The following is a 15,173-nucleotide window of genomic DNA, read 5'->3' as shown; positions in this document are numbered from 1 at the left end:
TAAGTCCTCTCGTTTGAAGATAGCATCTGATCCCAGCTCATAAATCCTCTGAGCCTGACTTTCACCTCCCTGCGGTCACCCCAATGCCTTGAGCATTTTTCCTCCAAGCCCCAGGGGTGGGTCTGCTGGCTGGGATGTGGCGGGTGCAGGCAGGTGAGCTTCTCCCACCCTTCCTCTGCCCCACAGGCCCCCTTTGAAGGGGAGGATGAAGACGAACTCTTCCAGTCCATCATGGAGCACAATGTGGCTTATCCAAAGTCCATGTCCAAGGAAGCCGTGGCCATCTGCAAAGGGGTAAGTGAGCCCCTTCCACTCTGGTGGCCAGGCTGCCGTCTGGCAGGGCCCTGCCCCGAGCGTCTCACCCAGGGTGGAGACGGGCCTTCGGACCTCGCCCGCTTGCTTACCCAAACGCCCTGGCACCACGCGGCTGCCTCCCAGAGAAAAGAAAGCAATTTTCTAATTTGCACAAATGCAACGTGGAGGCCTGCCTGCAACAGCCTTTTGCTGCTGGCCAGACTCCAGGCTCGAGCCAGCACAGGGGAATGCTTACTGAATGAATGAAGAAGGAAGCACAGAGGCTTTGCCAAAGAGCTGGAACCAGGCAAAGGGGCACCAGAGGGCCGCTACTCAACTCCGCGGCCTTGCCCAGCTCCACTGTGCCGTGCAGCTAGTGCAGAGAGTGTGCTTTTTGTCCTTGGAAAAGATCCCGTGGTATGATTAGGTTTAAGGGATTCTCAGATGAGCTGCCCCAGTGGTGTCCCTAAGCCCCACTGCTCCCCTGAGACCATGTATGCGAGCTGCGTTTGTGCAGAAAGGACTTGCATTTGTGGAGTAAGGATTGCCTGTTACACACCGCGCACATGTACCTGCAGGGGGCTGTGAGAGTCCCTGGAAATCAGTGGTCCTCGCCTCTGGTGCCCTCAGATGAGCCTGAAGTGTTTTTTCAGACTGTGCATCTCTGTGTCACCTCCGAGAGGACATCTGGCTGTCTGTACTTTGCAAGGGTCTCTGGCTTGACACCCACTGTGCAGCATTATCCAAATGTGGTGTCTCTTCACCTCTGATGAGAGTGTGAAGGCAGTGCTGGAGGCCCCAGGAAATAAGGTCTGTGCAGCTGTCTGTTGGCTGTCCGTGGTCCGGGGTGCAGGGTTTGAGTCTGCCACACCTGCACAGCAGTACCCCCTGGTACTGGAATAAGCCGGGGCTGCTGGACCTTGATCCTGGGGGTGTTTGCAGACTTCTGCTAGTCTGACCTTGCTCTTCCTGAATAGTCAGGTTCCCCCTCACCCCACCCCCTTATGGGTTGGCACTTGGAAGAGCTGGGAAACCCTCTCACCGCCTCCCCCCCCAATATGGGCTGGTGCTGGTGGGGAGAGCTGGGAAATGCCAGCAGTTTGGGATAGCTGGGGCCAGTCCCAGTGCAGAAGCTGCTTGTCACACCTCCTAGAGTCCTGCTCTTAGTGAACCACCTACCTTTTGTGTTTCAGCTGCAGAGGCTAAGCTGAAAATGTTCTTGGGGAAAAACACATATGCGTTCATCTCCATCCCTAACATTTTTTTTTTTTAAAGATTGATGGAAATGTTTACTTGAGGAGGGAGTATTCTCCCCGCATCCCTGCTTGCCCCCCTCCTCCCGCCCCCCTTGTCCCTTTCCCTCCTCCTCCTCCTTGAATTCAGGGCCCTCAGGATGTTTGATATCCACAGGTCTTTGCAAGTGTTCACGTTATTATAGGGAAAATTAAATTGCCGGCTTTCTTTCTCCTCCCTGCCACTAGCCCCTGTGACCACCACCTGCGGCCTTGTTTCCCTGAGTTTCATTACCCACATGTGATAACCTGTCATTGCAAGAAAGCTCTTGGGAGCACATGCAGGGGGCACAAATACCTATAAGTACAAATGCTCTGGACAAGAATTAGATCATGGCAGACTGTGGGGCTGGGAGGTGTAGCTGCTGTTTGCCACCCTCCCTCCCCCACCCCCTCTCTACTCCCCTGCTTCCCAGCCTCCCAACCTCCCTCCCAGCCTCCCTCCCTCCCTTCCTCTCAGCCTCCCTCCCTCCCTCCCAACCTCCCTCCCTGCCTCTCTGCCTCCCAGCCTCCCTCCCTCCCAGTCTCCCAGCCTCCCTGCCTCCCAGCCTCTCTGCCTCCCTGCTTGCTGGTCTGCCTGTATCTAGTTCCCCTGCCAAATCTCCCTAAGGCTCCGGAATCAACAGTGAACCTGCCCATCATCCTGTGCCTAGCTTGTGCCCAGAGTTATCACATTGTCGCCCATGTAAATGTTGAGTATTTCAGATGTGATATTTTTCATATGCCTTCTGAATCTCTTGAAGTGAACTGATTGAAAATACTGTAAAGGCATGAGGCAGGGAGAGGGGAAATGAGGAAGAGAGTGGAGACCCCAAGGTCCCAAGGTTCATTAGGAGCTAAGCAAGGCCCTGGGGCTGAGGCGGGGCGAGAAGAGGAAAAGAGGAAGGTCAGATCAGATCTTTGCGGGGGGCCGAGGGAGAGGGAGGAGGTTTTAGACTGCTTAAATAATTTCCAATATTGAAAGATGCAGGAACTTCCCATAAACATTAAGCTTTCCAGATTCTCTTGAAAAACCCAGCCTCGCAGTGATGGTCCGCTGTGTCCCAAAGCACCCCTGAGCTGGCTAGCAGCCCCGTTAGCTGGGGCACGCCCTCCCCAGTTGGTAAATAGCCCATCTCTGATCAAGTCCTCGTCAGGCTCAGTGCCCTGTGACAGCGGGGAAGTTGTCCCACCCCATCTGTAGATTGGGGGTAATGGCAGTACTATGTATAGGGTTTTTTGGAGAGTGAATGAGTTAGTGCACGCAAATCACGTAACAGAGCCTCGCGCTCTGCTCCAAGACCCTTGGGCTGTTACTCTATTACTGATGCTAGCACTGTGAAGCTGCACACCAGGCTCTTCCGGGCATTTAGGCTTGCAGCCTCCAAGATAGGAATTTTCAAAGGGGATGGGGAACTTGGAAAATCAAGACCCTTACAAATCTGGACCCTTCCACTTACTGAGCACGTGGCCTTTGCATCTCAAGATTCCTGTATGTTTTATCTGTGAAAATGGAGTAATCATAATGCTTATGGAACAGGGTGTTTGAGGACTTTAAATCAGGTGACTTAAGACAAACTTGCTGCATGGTGTTGGCACATAGTAGGTGCTCTGTGTATGCTCACGATCTTCCTTGCACAGTCTGCCTTGCTGGACCGTGGGGCGGGGTGGAGGGGTGGAGGGCGGCTCTCAGTGGGTCATGGAAGAAAGGGGCTTTTTCCAGGTCAGCTGCATTCAGCTTCAGCCCCAATTAGCAGATTCTCCAGTAGAGCAGATATCTGTTAATTTAGGACCCATAACCTTCAGGATTAACTGGAGTGACTCTCTGTCCATTGGGGTGGGGGGGGGGAATCTTTCTGAATTGAGTGGGCCAGAGGCCAGAGTCCCGAGCGTGCACTCACTTTTATCAAGGTCGATGCTTGGCTCAAATCTACAGCCAACCGCTGCCTCCCGAACCCTGGGCCCTGAGGCTGGTCTGGGAGGTGATGGGCAGTGCTGTCTGCGTGGCCCCAGGCACAAGGCCTGTGGACACTGGCAGAGACACACATCCCTGCCGGATGTGTCTGCAGTGACTTTGCAGTGACTTTTCTTCATTGGTGTCTTCCTGCTTATACTGAAACTGAGCTCAGCTTTTGATAGCAATCTCCTGCCCTGATGAAAAGCCTTTTATGTACTCATCCCCCTGAAGACCCTATTTTGTGCCCCCAAAATTAGTGTAACTGCTCGGATTGCCAGTCCTACTTTGAACAGACAAAGCAGAGGGAAGCTCACGCTGGCCACCCACTGAGGAAAAGCAGAGACTGATGGAGGCTGCAGGACCAGGCAGCCGGAACCCTGGGGCTGGGCTGTGCTCAGTGTACAGCTCTGCTACTTAGCTGTGTGACCATGGGCAAATGACTACTCTAGGCCCCGTTTCTTCAGCCACCAGGAGGGAAGATTCACGTGCCTTTAGCACAAAGCTAGGGCACACAGGAGGTGTTCAGTCCCCGAAATCCACCCTAATCTGGGTACAGGGCTCCCTAAGACCTCCTAGTCCTTTCTTTCCTCGTATCGTTGTCCTACTCAGATGTCAAGGCTTGGCCCAATTTGCTAGACCTCCATAAAACTTTTCTGACCAAAGCAATCTACAGTTATCCCTGGGGATCCCACATGCAAAGAGCTTTCTCATTTGTCTTAAAAGCACATGATTTCGGGCCCTCCCTGGTGGCGCAGCAGGTTAGAGCACAGCACTAAGAAGCTCAAGCCACTGCAGCGTGAGTTAAATCCCCGCTCCAGAGGTGACCCACATGGCACTGCAGACCTCTCCTGACCCGCCCGCTGCCCCCTTCAGCAGTGTGCTTCCTCAGTCGGCCTGTTCTGCTCCCCACTCTGTCTCTGGTGAATCCTCTCACCGCCCCTGCATCTCTGGCCTGTACCCCAGTTCTGTATGCACAAATAAATAAATAAGAAAAAAAAGCACATGATTTGGAGTTAGGCAGATATGCTGTCACCTCTCTGACAACTGCTTTGTCCTGGCAAAAATCTAAGGACCTTGACGTCACGGGCGACTTGATGTCAGGTCAGCTCTGGCGAGCTTCTTGGGTTAGTATGTTCCAAGCTCTTGTTTCCTCTTTTGATGCCTTCTTATTGGCCTTGTTTTATTTTTCCAAATTACCAACTCCTCCATCTCTACTCCCTGTGCACTCGCTGAAGTCTTGAGATCAGCGATATTTTCATACTGCTTTGGATTCATTTACAAGAGGAAGCCTGTCTGGTTTCATCTTGGAGCATCTATTCATCTTGTTATTTAGCCCTGGCTCAGAGAGCCAAAGATGGAGGGCTCGATAATTAAGTAATTTAAATGGAACACCAAAGAAACCTCCGCGGAGTTTAGTATAATGTGTGATACAAGGGAAATGAGCTGGGTTAGGTTTTGACTATTTAATGAGATTTCAGAAAGTAATTACTTGAAACTTGGGTCCATTTGACTAATATTTTTTCTTCTGTTTTGTCATTTTCACAAGAGCCTTCCTGAGGAATGCAAATATTATGTGTATCAGTGTGGCCTTTGCCTTGGTCAATCTCCAGTTTCCTTGTGGTGGGAGGGAGAGTATTTAAAGATGTTGAAACTGTTCTCATTAAGTGCACCAGTAATTGCATAGAACATATTCTTCACCAAGAAGGTGACACGCGGCATTTCTAACTTGGAGTTCAGGGCCACATTCAGGCTTATGTCTGACCCGTCCTATAACGAATAATCTGGGGTGAGTAGCAGCAGGCATTATTGTTGGGTCCTCCTGTTATAAAGATTTGGTAGGAAATTATGGCTGTGCTGGAAGGCAGAAAATAAAAATTACCTGAGGTTCTTCCTGCGTTCGGGAAGTCATTCCTCTCAGCGCCTCCTCGCCTGTGCTTGAAGTGCATTAAAGTCAACATTTTTCTTTCTTTTGAAGCTCATGACCAAACATCCGGGCAAACGCCTGGGCTGTGGACCTGAAGGCGAACGTGACATCAAAGAGCATGCATTTTTCCGGTATATTGATTGGGAGAAACTTGAACGCAAGGAGATTCAGCCTCCATATAAGCCGAAAGCTGTAAGTAGCCTGTTCCCTGTGGCTGGTGGGTCCTCACACATCGCCCACCCGTCCCCCTCACAGCCTGAGGTTCCTGCAGGGACCAACACTGGTGTGAATAAGTCTCTAGGTGCTGATGTTTCTACCCAAAGCCACTGGGTAAGAAAGCGGAACCTTCTGTCCCTCCAGCCCAGCTCCTACAGCACTGGGAAGTTGGTGGCTCTTGAGTCTTGTTCTGTCGATTCAGGCTCCGGGACGGTCTTAGCTGGCATCTTTTGAGAATGGTTCTTTGGTGAACAGAGTCCAGATCTGGTTTTGGACGGTAACAAAGAATCTAATTTTGCTATGGCTGTTTCCTCCGTTTGACTGTGTGGTTTTCTCTTCATACTGACATTGAAAAGGTCATGTTGTTTATCTCAATGGTATTTAAATTTAATTCTGAAACATACACTACAGCTGAGTCAGTAAATAAGACAGGTCTACCAGCCGGCTCTCCCGCCCTCCCAAGGCGAAACAACTGAAGCTGAGGCACTCGGGGACTCCTGCGGGCGGGCTCTGGGGAGCCATGGCTTTGAGATGGTTTCTGTAATGTAAGAATCTGTCTCGCACTTCGTACCGTCGTGCACACATGGGGCTTTTGAACCCCACAGGCTCGGCAGGGAGCTCCTGTCAGCGCCGGGGAGGCAGAGTTTGCACCTGAATTCATCAGAACTGTGATTGTGTTGGGAAGATATTTCTTGGTGAGATTAAGCAACAGAGACCTGGTGACTTTATTAAGGGTTATAAAACCACCGGCTGAGCTGTAAAGTGAACCTAAATATTGTCTTTGAAACCTAAGATGTAAGGGTCTCTGGTGTTCAGATGAAGCACATGGTGATAATCGGAGTTGCAGTTGATATTATTCATTTCCTGATCACTTATTATGTGCTGGGCACCATCTTAAGCAATCACATGCTCACAACACCCTGCTGCTATTCTCAGACCAAGGTCGCTCAGTCAGTGTACGACAAGTCCTCTTTCTCTCTGGACCCTTCCTGGTGTTAGGATGCCAGACCCTGAGATGCAGCCAATTCCACTGTGTAGCCCTTTCAATTATTGCAAACTTACATTTTGACAGACAATCAACTTTCCCAAATGGTTATCTCTGTGTCCAACTCTGCTGTCCAGCCTCTTTCTCTGGAGAGTGTCCTTCAGACACTTGCAGATGCTAGTCTGATGCTCCTAATCCTGGCTAAACATCCCCCACTCCATCAGCAAGCAGGTGCTTATTGACTTCCAGGTATTCAACACCTATTTTGAAATATGCTTGGGGTTGAGCAGTCTTCCTAAGAGTAGTCATCTGGGCTCAGTGGATACAGTGGAACTGATAATCTCTTGGTTCTAGAGCTGGTAAACTTGGACGAGTCAGTTCGCCCTTCTGCTCTCTGCTTATCTGTGATGAAATAGAAGAAGAATAATTATCATGGCAATTAAGCAATGATAATTCCACCATCAGAGGGTTGTCATGATGCATAAAGCATTGATACGTGCTTGGCACAGAGTAGGATCATTACATGTGTTATCAGTTTCAAACATTGATCAGATTCCCTTATGCAGGGCCTGTGGGTGGTGGGACAGTGTCAAGTTGTGCTGATACTGTCCCTTTTAATGTCCATGTATGTCCATGGGGCTGCAGAGGGTTTTGCATGTCCTGGGCATTATCATCCCATTTATTGAGCTGTTTGGAAGAAGACCAAAGGACAATCTGGAAAGGAAGAGGTGGTTCTTCCTTCGGGAGGCTGTGAACTCAGAGGCAGGACACACAGTTCCCTGGTGTTTTGTGAAGCTATTCGTGAGGTCTTAGTGCAGGGACCCTGTCTCCTCACTCGGCCGGAGGAGACATGCACATGGCCCAACCCATCAGCACCGAACCCAATGGCATTTGGGTTCATTGGTTTGGCCCCAGGCCAGCATCATTACCACCCGAAGGCAGCAAAGCCTGGGGGTGGGTGCCTCAGGTGCATCTGATGCTCACTGCAGGCTGAGAATTGTTGCTTAGAGTGCAGGCTCACAATCTCAGGCAGGGAGGAGAGGCAGAGGCCAGAGAATGCAGCCAGGGAAAAGGTCTCTTTAAGAGGAAGACTGGCTCTCTTGAGTCAGGGCAAGCGGTGGTAGCTGCTGGGAGCGAGCCAGCCAGGTAATCAGCAGACGGATGAAGGGGCAGTGGAGACAGAGGCCGGACAGCGAGCTGGTGCCATCTAACAGCCCGGCGGATTTTGGTCTCTTGCCCAATGGTTAGTGCATCCTGCTGATGGTTACTGATGACTGTGATCTTTTTGTATTATTCATGCTAAGAACATGCTTTACCTGGCCCCTCCTGTGAAGCAGTGCAGAACTAGCCAGGTGTACCCTGCAGGGAGCCAGGCCCTGCATCACTCCGTCATCGGAATTTTTATAGGAGATCTCACTACTTTTTTTTTTAATATCCTGCAACAAATCTTTAAAAAGTTGGGCAGTTTTGAAACCCAGCTCAGGTTCAATAAAACACCCCTGTGAGCCGCGTGGGCCCCATGGGCTGTTTACTCTGTAACCTCTGGGGTCGTGATGACGCAGGCTGTTATTTAACTAGTCCCTGTTCTGGTTGGTTATTTCCAACCAGAGTCCGTGCGGACTGGTTCAGTATTTTTACTACATCCTCTAACAATAATGATATAAAAGTTCCGTCATTGATGGTGCTTGGGAAAAGGTAGCAGTAGTCATCATGGGTAACTGAAAAAAGACTAGTTGTTAGTAATGATAACAGCGTCCTCCAACTGTTCCGCTTTTGATATGGTTTCCAGCCAGCCAGTGTCTTTCATTTCCTCGGGTGGATTTGAAAACGACTTTCAAAGTGCGGCGACTGGCCCGGGCTGTGTGCGTCCGGATGTTCTGCCCCAGCACTAAGGGGAGAGAGGCAGTGCCTTTGATCTCCTTAGACTGAATTAGAAGTAATAATAACGGATCCGCCGCCCCCTCTCATCTCACTCCACCTGCGCAGATGCCTATCACGTGGCCGGTGCCTGGCCAAGAGCACCCACCCCCACCAGGGACCCCACGTTTCCCCTTCCCCACACCCCGAAAGGTTCTGGCGTGTGTGTGCAGAGTCCCTGTGCAGTGGGGCACAGGAGAGGCTCTGCGTGTGCCAGCTGCCAGTGCGTGCTGTTACGTAGAGCACAGCTCGAGCAAACACAAGGCAATTGCAGAGGATTGTAACCAAACATCAGTTAAGGGTTCTATTATGGGAGGGCCATTAAAGTAATTTTCCACGGGCTTTCAGGTGGTTCTGGCCATCTCTTACTGCGGCCAGGGGCCGTCCGAGTGTTCTGTTGCTGAATCCTCCAGCCTGCCTTTCGTTCCCTTTCCAGTGTGCACTTGATTAAGTCATGACTTTTGCATGAAGCCCCCGGACATTGGTGTTGTTGCTTAGTGTACTTGGCTTTAGCACGTCTTCCAAGACACTGCCTCTGCTCCCTTCCCAGCTCAGCACCTGGCTCCCAGAACCAGCACTCCAGAGCCCTCCCTGTTCTGCGCTGGGGTGCCCAAAGCCCTGCCCCCCACCCTCCGCTCCTGGTGCCTTGCTCCTTCGCCTGTCAGATCAGAAGGAGGCTTTTGTTGATTCCTGAGTAGGAACATCAGCATTCCCGTTAATAAACTCATCTCACTGCGTTGTAATTCTTCTGTCTTTTTTCACTCGCTGAAGAGATGCCAACTACCTTTTTAGTGTCAAATTCGTGCTTGGAATAAGGGTGAGCATACAACAGGTGCTTCAGAACTTTGACTGAGCGACTGAATGAATGATGGGCTGTCGCACGGGCAGCTGCGGTGCCCAGGGCTCAGGACCGCAGGGAGGCTTCAGGGAGACAGCTGAGAGCACGGGGTGTTTTTCTCGTGTGCAGCAGGGTGTCTCAAATAAATTGGTTGTTGTGTGAGTTACTACCCTATTTATAAAGGGCTGTAATTTGGGTGCTGCACTGTAGCTGTCACTGCTCCGTGTGCTGGTGCGGCACCAGTGATGGGGCCGACGCTGCTGTGTGTGAGGCCCTGACCCTGGGTGTTCGGCTGGGCTCCCCAGTGTCTTCCCTGGCAGCCCAGCAGAGCTTCCTTAACTTGCCAAGCTCACACTGCACGTTCTGAGTCAGGGCTGGAGCAGGGCCTGAGATGCTGCATTTCTGCAGGCTCATGGGCGACAGGATGCTGCTGGCCAGGGGCTGCACTTGGAGTGGGATGTAGTTCCTGGGGAGCTGCTGGCTGGTGTGCTCACAGGAGTTCCCCTTCTGGCTTGTGGGCAGCAGGTGATACCCCATGTCCCCGAGGGCAGACCATGTAGCTGGGTGGCCTGGGGGCGAGGGGATGGACAGGGTCGTCAAGGCTGGGTGCTGACATGTAGCAACCAGACTCTTGAAATCTCATGGAATTTGCACTCTAGAGGGAGCGACAGATAAACACGAGAGCATTTGTTATGTTAGAGGGGGAGGGGCGGCATGGCGGGGTTGGGGCTGGGCCAGCCAGGTCCGGGAGAGGCCTGGTGGTGAGATGAGGGGATGGACAGCCTCACCCAGGTGACACTGCAGTAAAGGTGGGAAGGAGGTGGGGGCGTGAGTGAGTCACGAGGGGTCGGGGGAGGGGTTAGGTGGCAGTAACAGGTGCAAAGGCCCTGAGGCAGAGGCTTGCTGGCATTGAAGGGGATGGACAGGAGGACAGTAGAATCAGGAGCAGCTCCGAAAAGCTGTGGGCACAGGGTGTGCAGGCTCTCTCTCGCTGCACCCTGTACAACTTCCACCTGTGGCCCTGCTGGCTCCCAGGTTGGGGTCCTGCTCCTGATCACGTACTATTGCAAAAAGCGCTTGGGAGCGCAAGCACGGGGCGCTGGACTCTAGGGCCCAGAGGCGTGAGCTCGGAGCACACGTGCCTTTGATTATGGATTTGGGCGGAGAAGCCAGAGAGAGCGGGTGCGTGCCACATGTAAATGAGGACAAAGAGTGGGGGATAGAGGAGTCCCTCAGCTTTGGCACTCACCGTGTCACTCTGAGGCCTGGCGACCCAGTGGCTGCCTCCCTGCCTACTGGTCTGTCTCCCGATTCAGGACCTGTATTTCAAGGGCCCCGAAATCCTCTTTCCATCTGCCCAAGTCAACAGTGTTCCGGATGGTTTCACAACAGAGGCGAAGGCTGGTCGCACAACAGACGGTGCAGACCACTGTGGGATTTGCGTTTTTTGTTTTTTTTTTTTTTATTTCCCCAACAAAGAGGGGCAGCCACTCAAGGATTAGTGACAGAAACCTAGCATGACTTTAGCTTTAAAAGGATCGTAGGTGCGAGGGTGAAGTCAGAAGACTCATTAGCGACTCTGGCGGTAATCCAGGCTGGAGGAAGTGGGCACCGAGCCCGACTGAGATGCTTAAGAGCCCTCAAGTCGCGTTCATCCTGGCGTCCCCGGGCCCTGGAGCCTTGTAGGTACTCAGGCAAGACCCCTCAGGCTTGAGGGAATGAGTGATGAAGAGTCCTTTCAGACCGCGTGCATAATTGCCTGCTGAGTGTGACATGTGGAAAGCAGGAAGAACTACCGCCATAGGTTGACAGCTGAGCGTCGGGAGTTGAGTGCTGGTGGGGGTGGACAGGGCAGGTGCGGTGGCCAGCGGTGGACACCCCCCACCCCAGCCGTGTAGATGACGTGGCTGTGCTGGGGGCAGCTGGCCAGGTGGGTGGTCCTGCTCAGTTTGCACTCTAGAGGGGGTGTGTTGAGACTACCATGGATGACATGTTTGCTGCAGAATGGTTTGTGGTGCTCTCACATCCTGGGACAAGATGTGCTCATGTCGCAAGTCTAAACCAGGACTGGATGTCTTTCTTATGTGCTCATGATCACCTTAGTAAAGCCCCACAGTGCCCTTACATCTAGTGCAGGGCTTGCTCTGACGACTACATGAGGACACGAGCTTGGGCTGGCTCCAGCTGCCCCAGGGGGCAGCCCAAGGTCAGCGTGCCCAGACAGCAGGTAGTGTAGATGCGGCACTGGAGAGTAAGAGAGAAGGGATGGGGTACAAGGACGCCCCCTTCTGCACCATCCACAGAGTCGTAACGCTGCTCGCTGCTCATGCGCAGCCAAGAGCCGCCACTTTGAACACGTGCTGGTCTGAAGTGGGAGGAATCTGATGTCAGCTTACCCCGGGCAGGGGCTGAGCAGCACAGCTAGACGAGAGGCAGGCAAGAGGCGGCCTTCAGAGGGACCCTTCCCTACAGCTCGCTCCCAGGGACAGCCATCTGCACGAGCCAGCGTGGTCAGCCTGCGCTCTCCAACCTCCCTGCCATCCAGCTGTGACCAGGTCTGGAGAGCGCCTGGCCCCCAGGGCGGCCCCTTGCTCCTGCTGCCTGCTCTCATCTCCACGAAGAGCCCCCGTAGAATGCTGAGACATCTGCGCAGCAGGGATCTTGCAGGCTAGAAAAGCACAGTCCCTGGCCCCATCCTACTTAATTCTGGCCTTTCATTTAATAACGTTTCCCAAATACTGCCTGGCTTCTCTCCTCATATACCATTGCCTGCATCTGCTGGGGGCTGCTTGCAGGGCTGAATTGCTCCTGAAACGAAACCCAGAACTTGGTTTCTCAGTAATTCAGACTCTGAAGGCATTGTTTATGTAGCCGAGGTCAACATCTTCAAGTCCTGCTTTAATGAGCTGTGATTCTGCTCGTTCACAGTCTCCTCCACACCCAGTTGCCCTTTATTCGGCGTATGAGTGAGTGTCTCTGTGTATGTGTTCGAATGTGTGTTTGATGTGCTGACATTTTCTGAACCGAAGCCACAAAGCGTAACCTTTGTGTGTTGCCTATTAAAACTCCAAATTCAAGGCTTAAGAAAAGGACCTAACTTCCCCTTAACATGATTTATTTAAAATAGAACCAGTTTCCCCAACATACCAGATGCCCAAGAGAACAATACCTTTAAGAAAAATTGGGATTTGAAGTCATATCCTGAGTCCTGTGAGCCAGGCGCTGTTTTAAGTGCCTTCCAGGCATCCCCTCATTTAATGAGCACAATAACCCTATGAGGTAGGTGCCATTGTCACTGGAGGGCAGAGGGGCTCACAGGGCATGAGCAGGTTAGAACATTTGCTCACTGTCTAGCAGCCGGGACAGGCAGAGCCAGGACCTCTCCTAGACTGCACTGCCTGCCCTCTCAGGAAGGATGTTAGCATCCACCGGAGCCCCTCTGATGGCTATGCACTAGTGAGAGACGCGCGGTGCCCAGGTCCGGTGGCATCTTATATAATGGGGGGTTGGGGACCCTGAGTAGTCTTATAATTCAAGTGATTTAAATTTATTTTAAAATATTGCAACAAACAAGTAGCATATTCACACCTTTCACAACTCTCTGGCGGGCTTTGAGAAGATGCAAATCTCACTTGTTCCTTAAGGCTTTGATTTCCAGGCTGACAAAGCAGCAGTTGTTGAATAACCTCTGGAAGCGGGACCCAGTAGCATCCGAAATGAGGCGCCCAGGGCCTGTGGCAGAAAGCGCCCCCTCTGGTGCTGTTTGTTCATTTGGTTACCCGGGGTGGCGTGGACTGCCATCTTGATCAAAATATTAGGCCACCCTCATAGGCTCACTCAGAAGAGCCAAGGGTTATTGGGGATACATAGCCTAGAGTCTGTCTAGCTCCCTTTCCACCCATCCAGCTGCCCATGCAGAACCCAGCTAAGCTTCACGTCAAACCAGGCTCCCTTTAGATCATACGCATGGCAGGTGCCTGGCCAAGTGAAGCTCCTAAATCACTTGCCAGGTGTCTGACTTTGAGCTGCCCCCTGGCAGAGAAGCCAACACTTCAACACTTTGAATTAAAATGGTGAAGGGAAGGTTACGTGCTGGGAGAGAATGTGAGGCCCTAGACTGTGTCTGGTGATCGTGGAAACACCATGGAAGAATTGAAAGATGCCTTAGGGTGGAATTCGACTTCTGAGGCCCAGAGATTTGCCTCAGTGACTCATGCAGGGAACTACAAGAAACAGGGCAAAAAAACTGAAAAACTCCATTTTAAGGCATGGAAAATTTGATTAATAACACTACTTACAACAGTAACAATAAAATGGGCCAGGTATATTCTATTAAATTATCCCATTTTACTAGCAAGCAGAATGCTTGGTTTGACTGACTCATTTCATCCACATGACAACCCCATAAGACAGATGCTCTTACTCTATTCCCATACATGTAAGGAAACAGGCTCAGAGAGGTTAAGCAACCTACCTGTGATAACACAGCCAGTATGTCTGCGTGCCAGTTTAAGTGAAAGTCGTACTTTACTTCTAAAGGCTGTGTTCTTCACCTCTGTTCTTCTCGTCTCCCAAATTCAGCTGCATAGATGTGGGTCCAGTTTTCACTTTCCTGGGGGAATTCACCATGAGGTGCATGTTCGTGAAGTCCATCTCCTTGAATTCTGTTGTCAACCCTTCCCAGGCTGTAATGCATAGCAAGATAGCAAGATGCCCGGAAAGCTATTGCCTAGAGGGTGGGAGAACTGGAGAAGATGAGGATGGACCCAGGGCGAAGGGGCCCAGCAGGAACTGAGAGCCAGTGCACCCAGGATTCAGTCACCAGCTTTGCTGTTAAGAAACTGAGTAAAGATGGCCAGTAGCTTGACCCCTCCCCAAATGCAGGTTCTCATTTTCCCAGTCAGTCCCTCTCTGGTCTCCTAGGTAAGTCCCAAACCTCTTTCCTGAAGGTCCCCTTACTAAAGTGCTGGTCCGCTTGACCCCAGCCCATAGCCCTGTCTCCTAAGTCATGGGGAAAGTTGAAGTCCAGGGATGCCTGTGGGCGCTGCCTGCATCGTCCTGCACCCTCCCTGCACCTGCCCAGTCATCGTCCCCACCCACCACCCCTAGAAACCCTGTGCCTTATTCCCTCCCCATCCCCTCAGCTTCAGAGTCCCCCCACTTGCTGATTGCTGTCTGCTAGTGTTTGCAGTTTACTTTATCAAAACATCCGCTGTGTAAATGTCTGTCGATCTGTGTCTTTGTCTCTCTGTCTCGCTCTTCCACACATATTTCCCTCCATTTACTGCAAGTGGCAACGTTTTGTCTTTGTTTATGGTTGAGTGACATTCCACAGAGTGGGCAGTCCCCAGCGCCTGGCCCAGCCCTCTGTTGAAGGGCTGAAGGTCTCCTTGGTCTCCACACACAGGGGTCCCCATCATGTAAGACTTACCCTCCACCCCTGCGCTGATCCCTGACTTCCATCTTCATACATTTATCTCCTTCATGCCTGCAGCTTCTCTGTTAATCAAAGCTCTGACGGTGGCAAAGAGAAACCTGATTCAAACTGACTTTTTAACAACAATGGCAAAAGTGTCAAATATTCAGCTGTGGTGGGGTCCAGGCTCCAAAATGTCAAACGGAATCCATCCCTCTGGATCCCTAGAGACTGCTCTCCTCAGTGTTGACTTCATTCTCGAAGCCTTGGTTCAGTACATCATTACTTACATGCTGTGACCTTTGTAACTTGCTAAAAAACAAAACACTCCCTTTTCCTAAAACTCCCAGCTCAG

The 15,173-nt window shown here is 51.6% G+C and overlaps 1 protein-coding gene across 2 annotated transcripts in view; it reads left to right on the top strand.

The window, feature by feature from the left end:
* The window catches only part of PRKCB (protein kinase C, beta), a 281,444-nt gene that overhangs the window by 250,763 nt on the left and 15,508 nt on the right, over window positions 1–15,173 (top strand). For both annotated transcript variants that reach the window (XM_004692061.2, XM_004692060.2), the window contains exons 15-16: window positions 187–294; window positions 5,498–5,638. In XM_004692061.2, the coding sequence (XP_004692118.1) occupies window positions 187–294; window positions 5,498–5,638 (249 nt within the window). The remainder of the gene's footprint in view (window positions 1–186; window positions 295–5,497; window positions 5,639–15,173) is intronic.

Source organism: Condylura cristata, unplaced genomic scaffold (assembly GCF_000260355.1).
Source record: "Condylura cristata isolate star-nosed mole 26May11 unplaced genomic scaffold, ConCri1.0 scaffold00032, whole genome shotgun sequence".
Lineage (NCBI taxonomy): Eukaryota > Metazoa > Chordata > Mammalia > Eulipotyphla > Talpidae > Condylura > Condylura cristata.
This window is presented reverse-complemented; position numbering and strand designations above follow the sequence as displayed.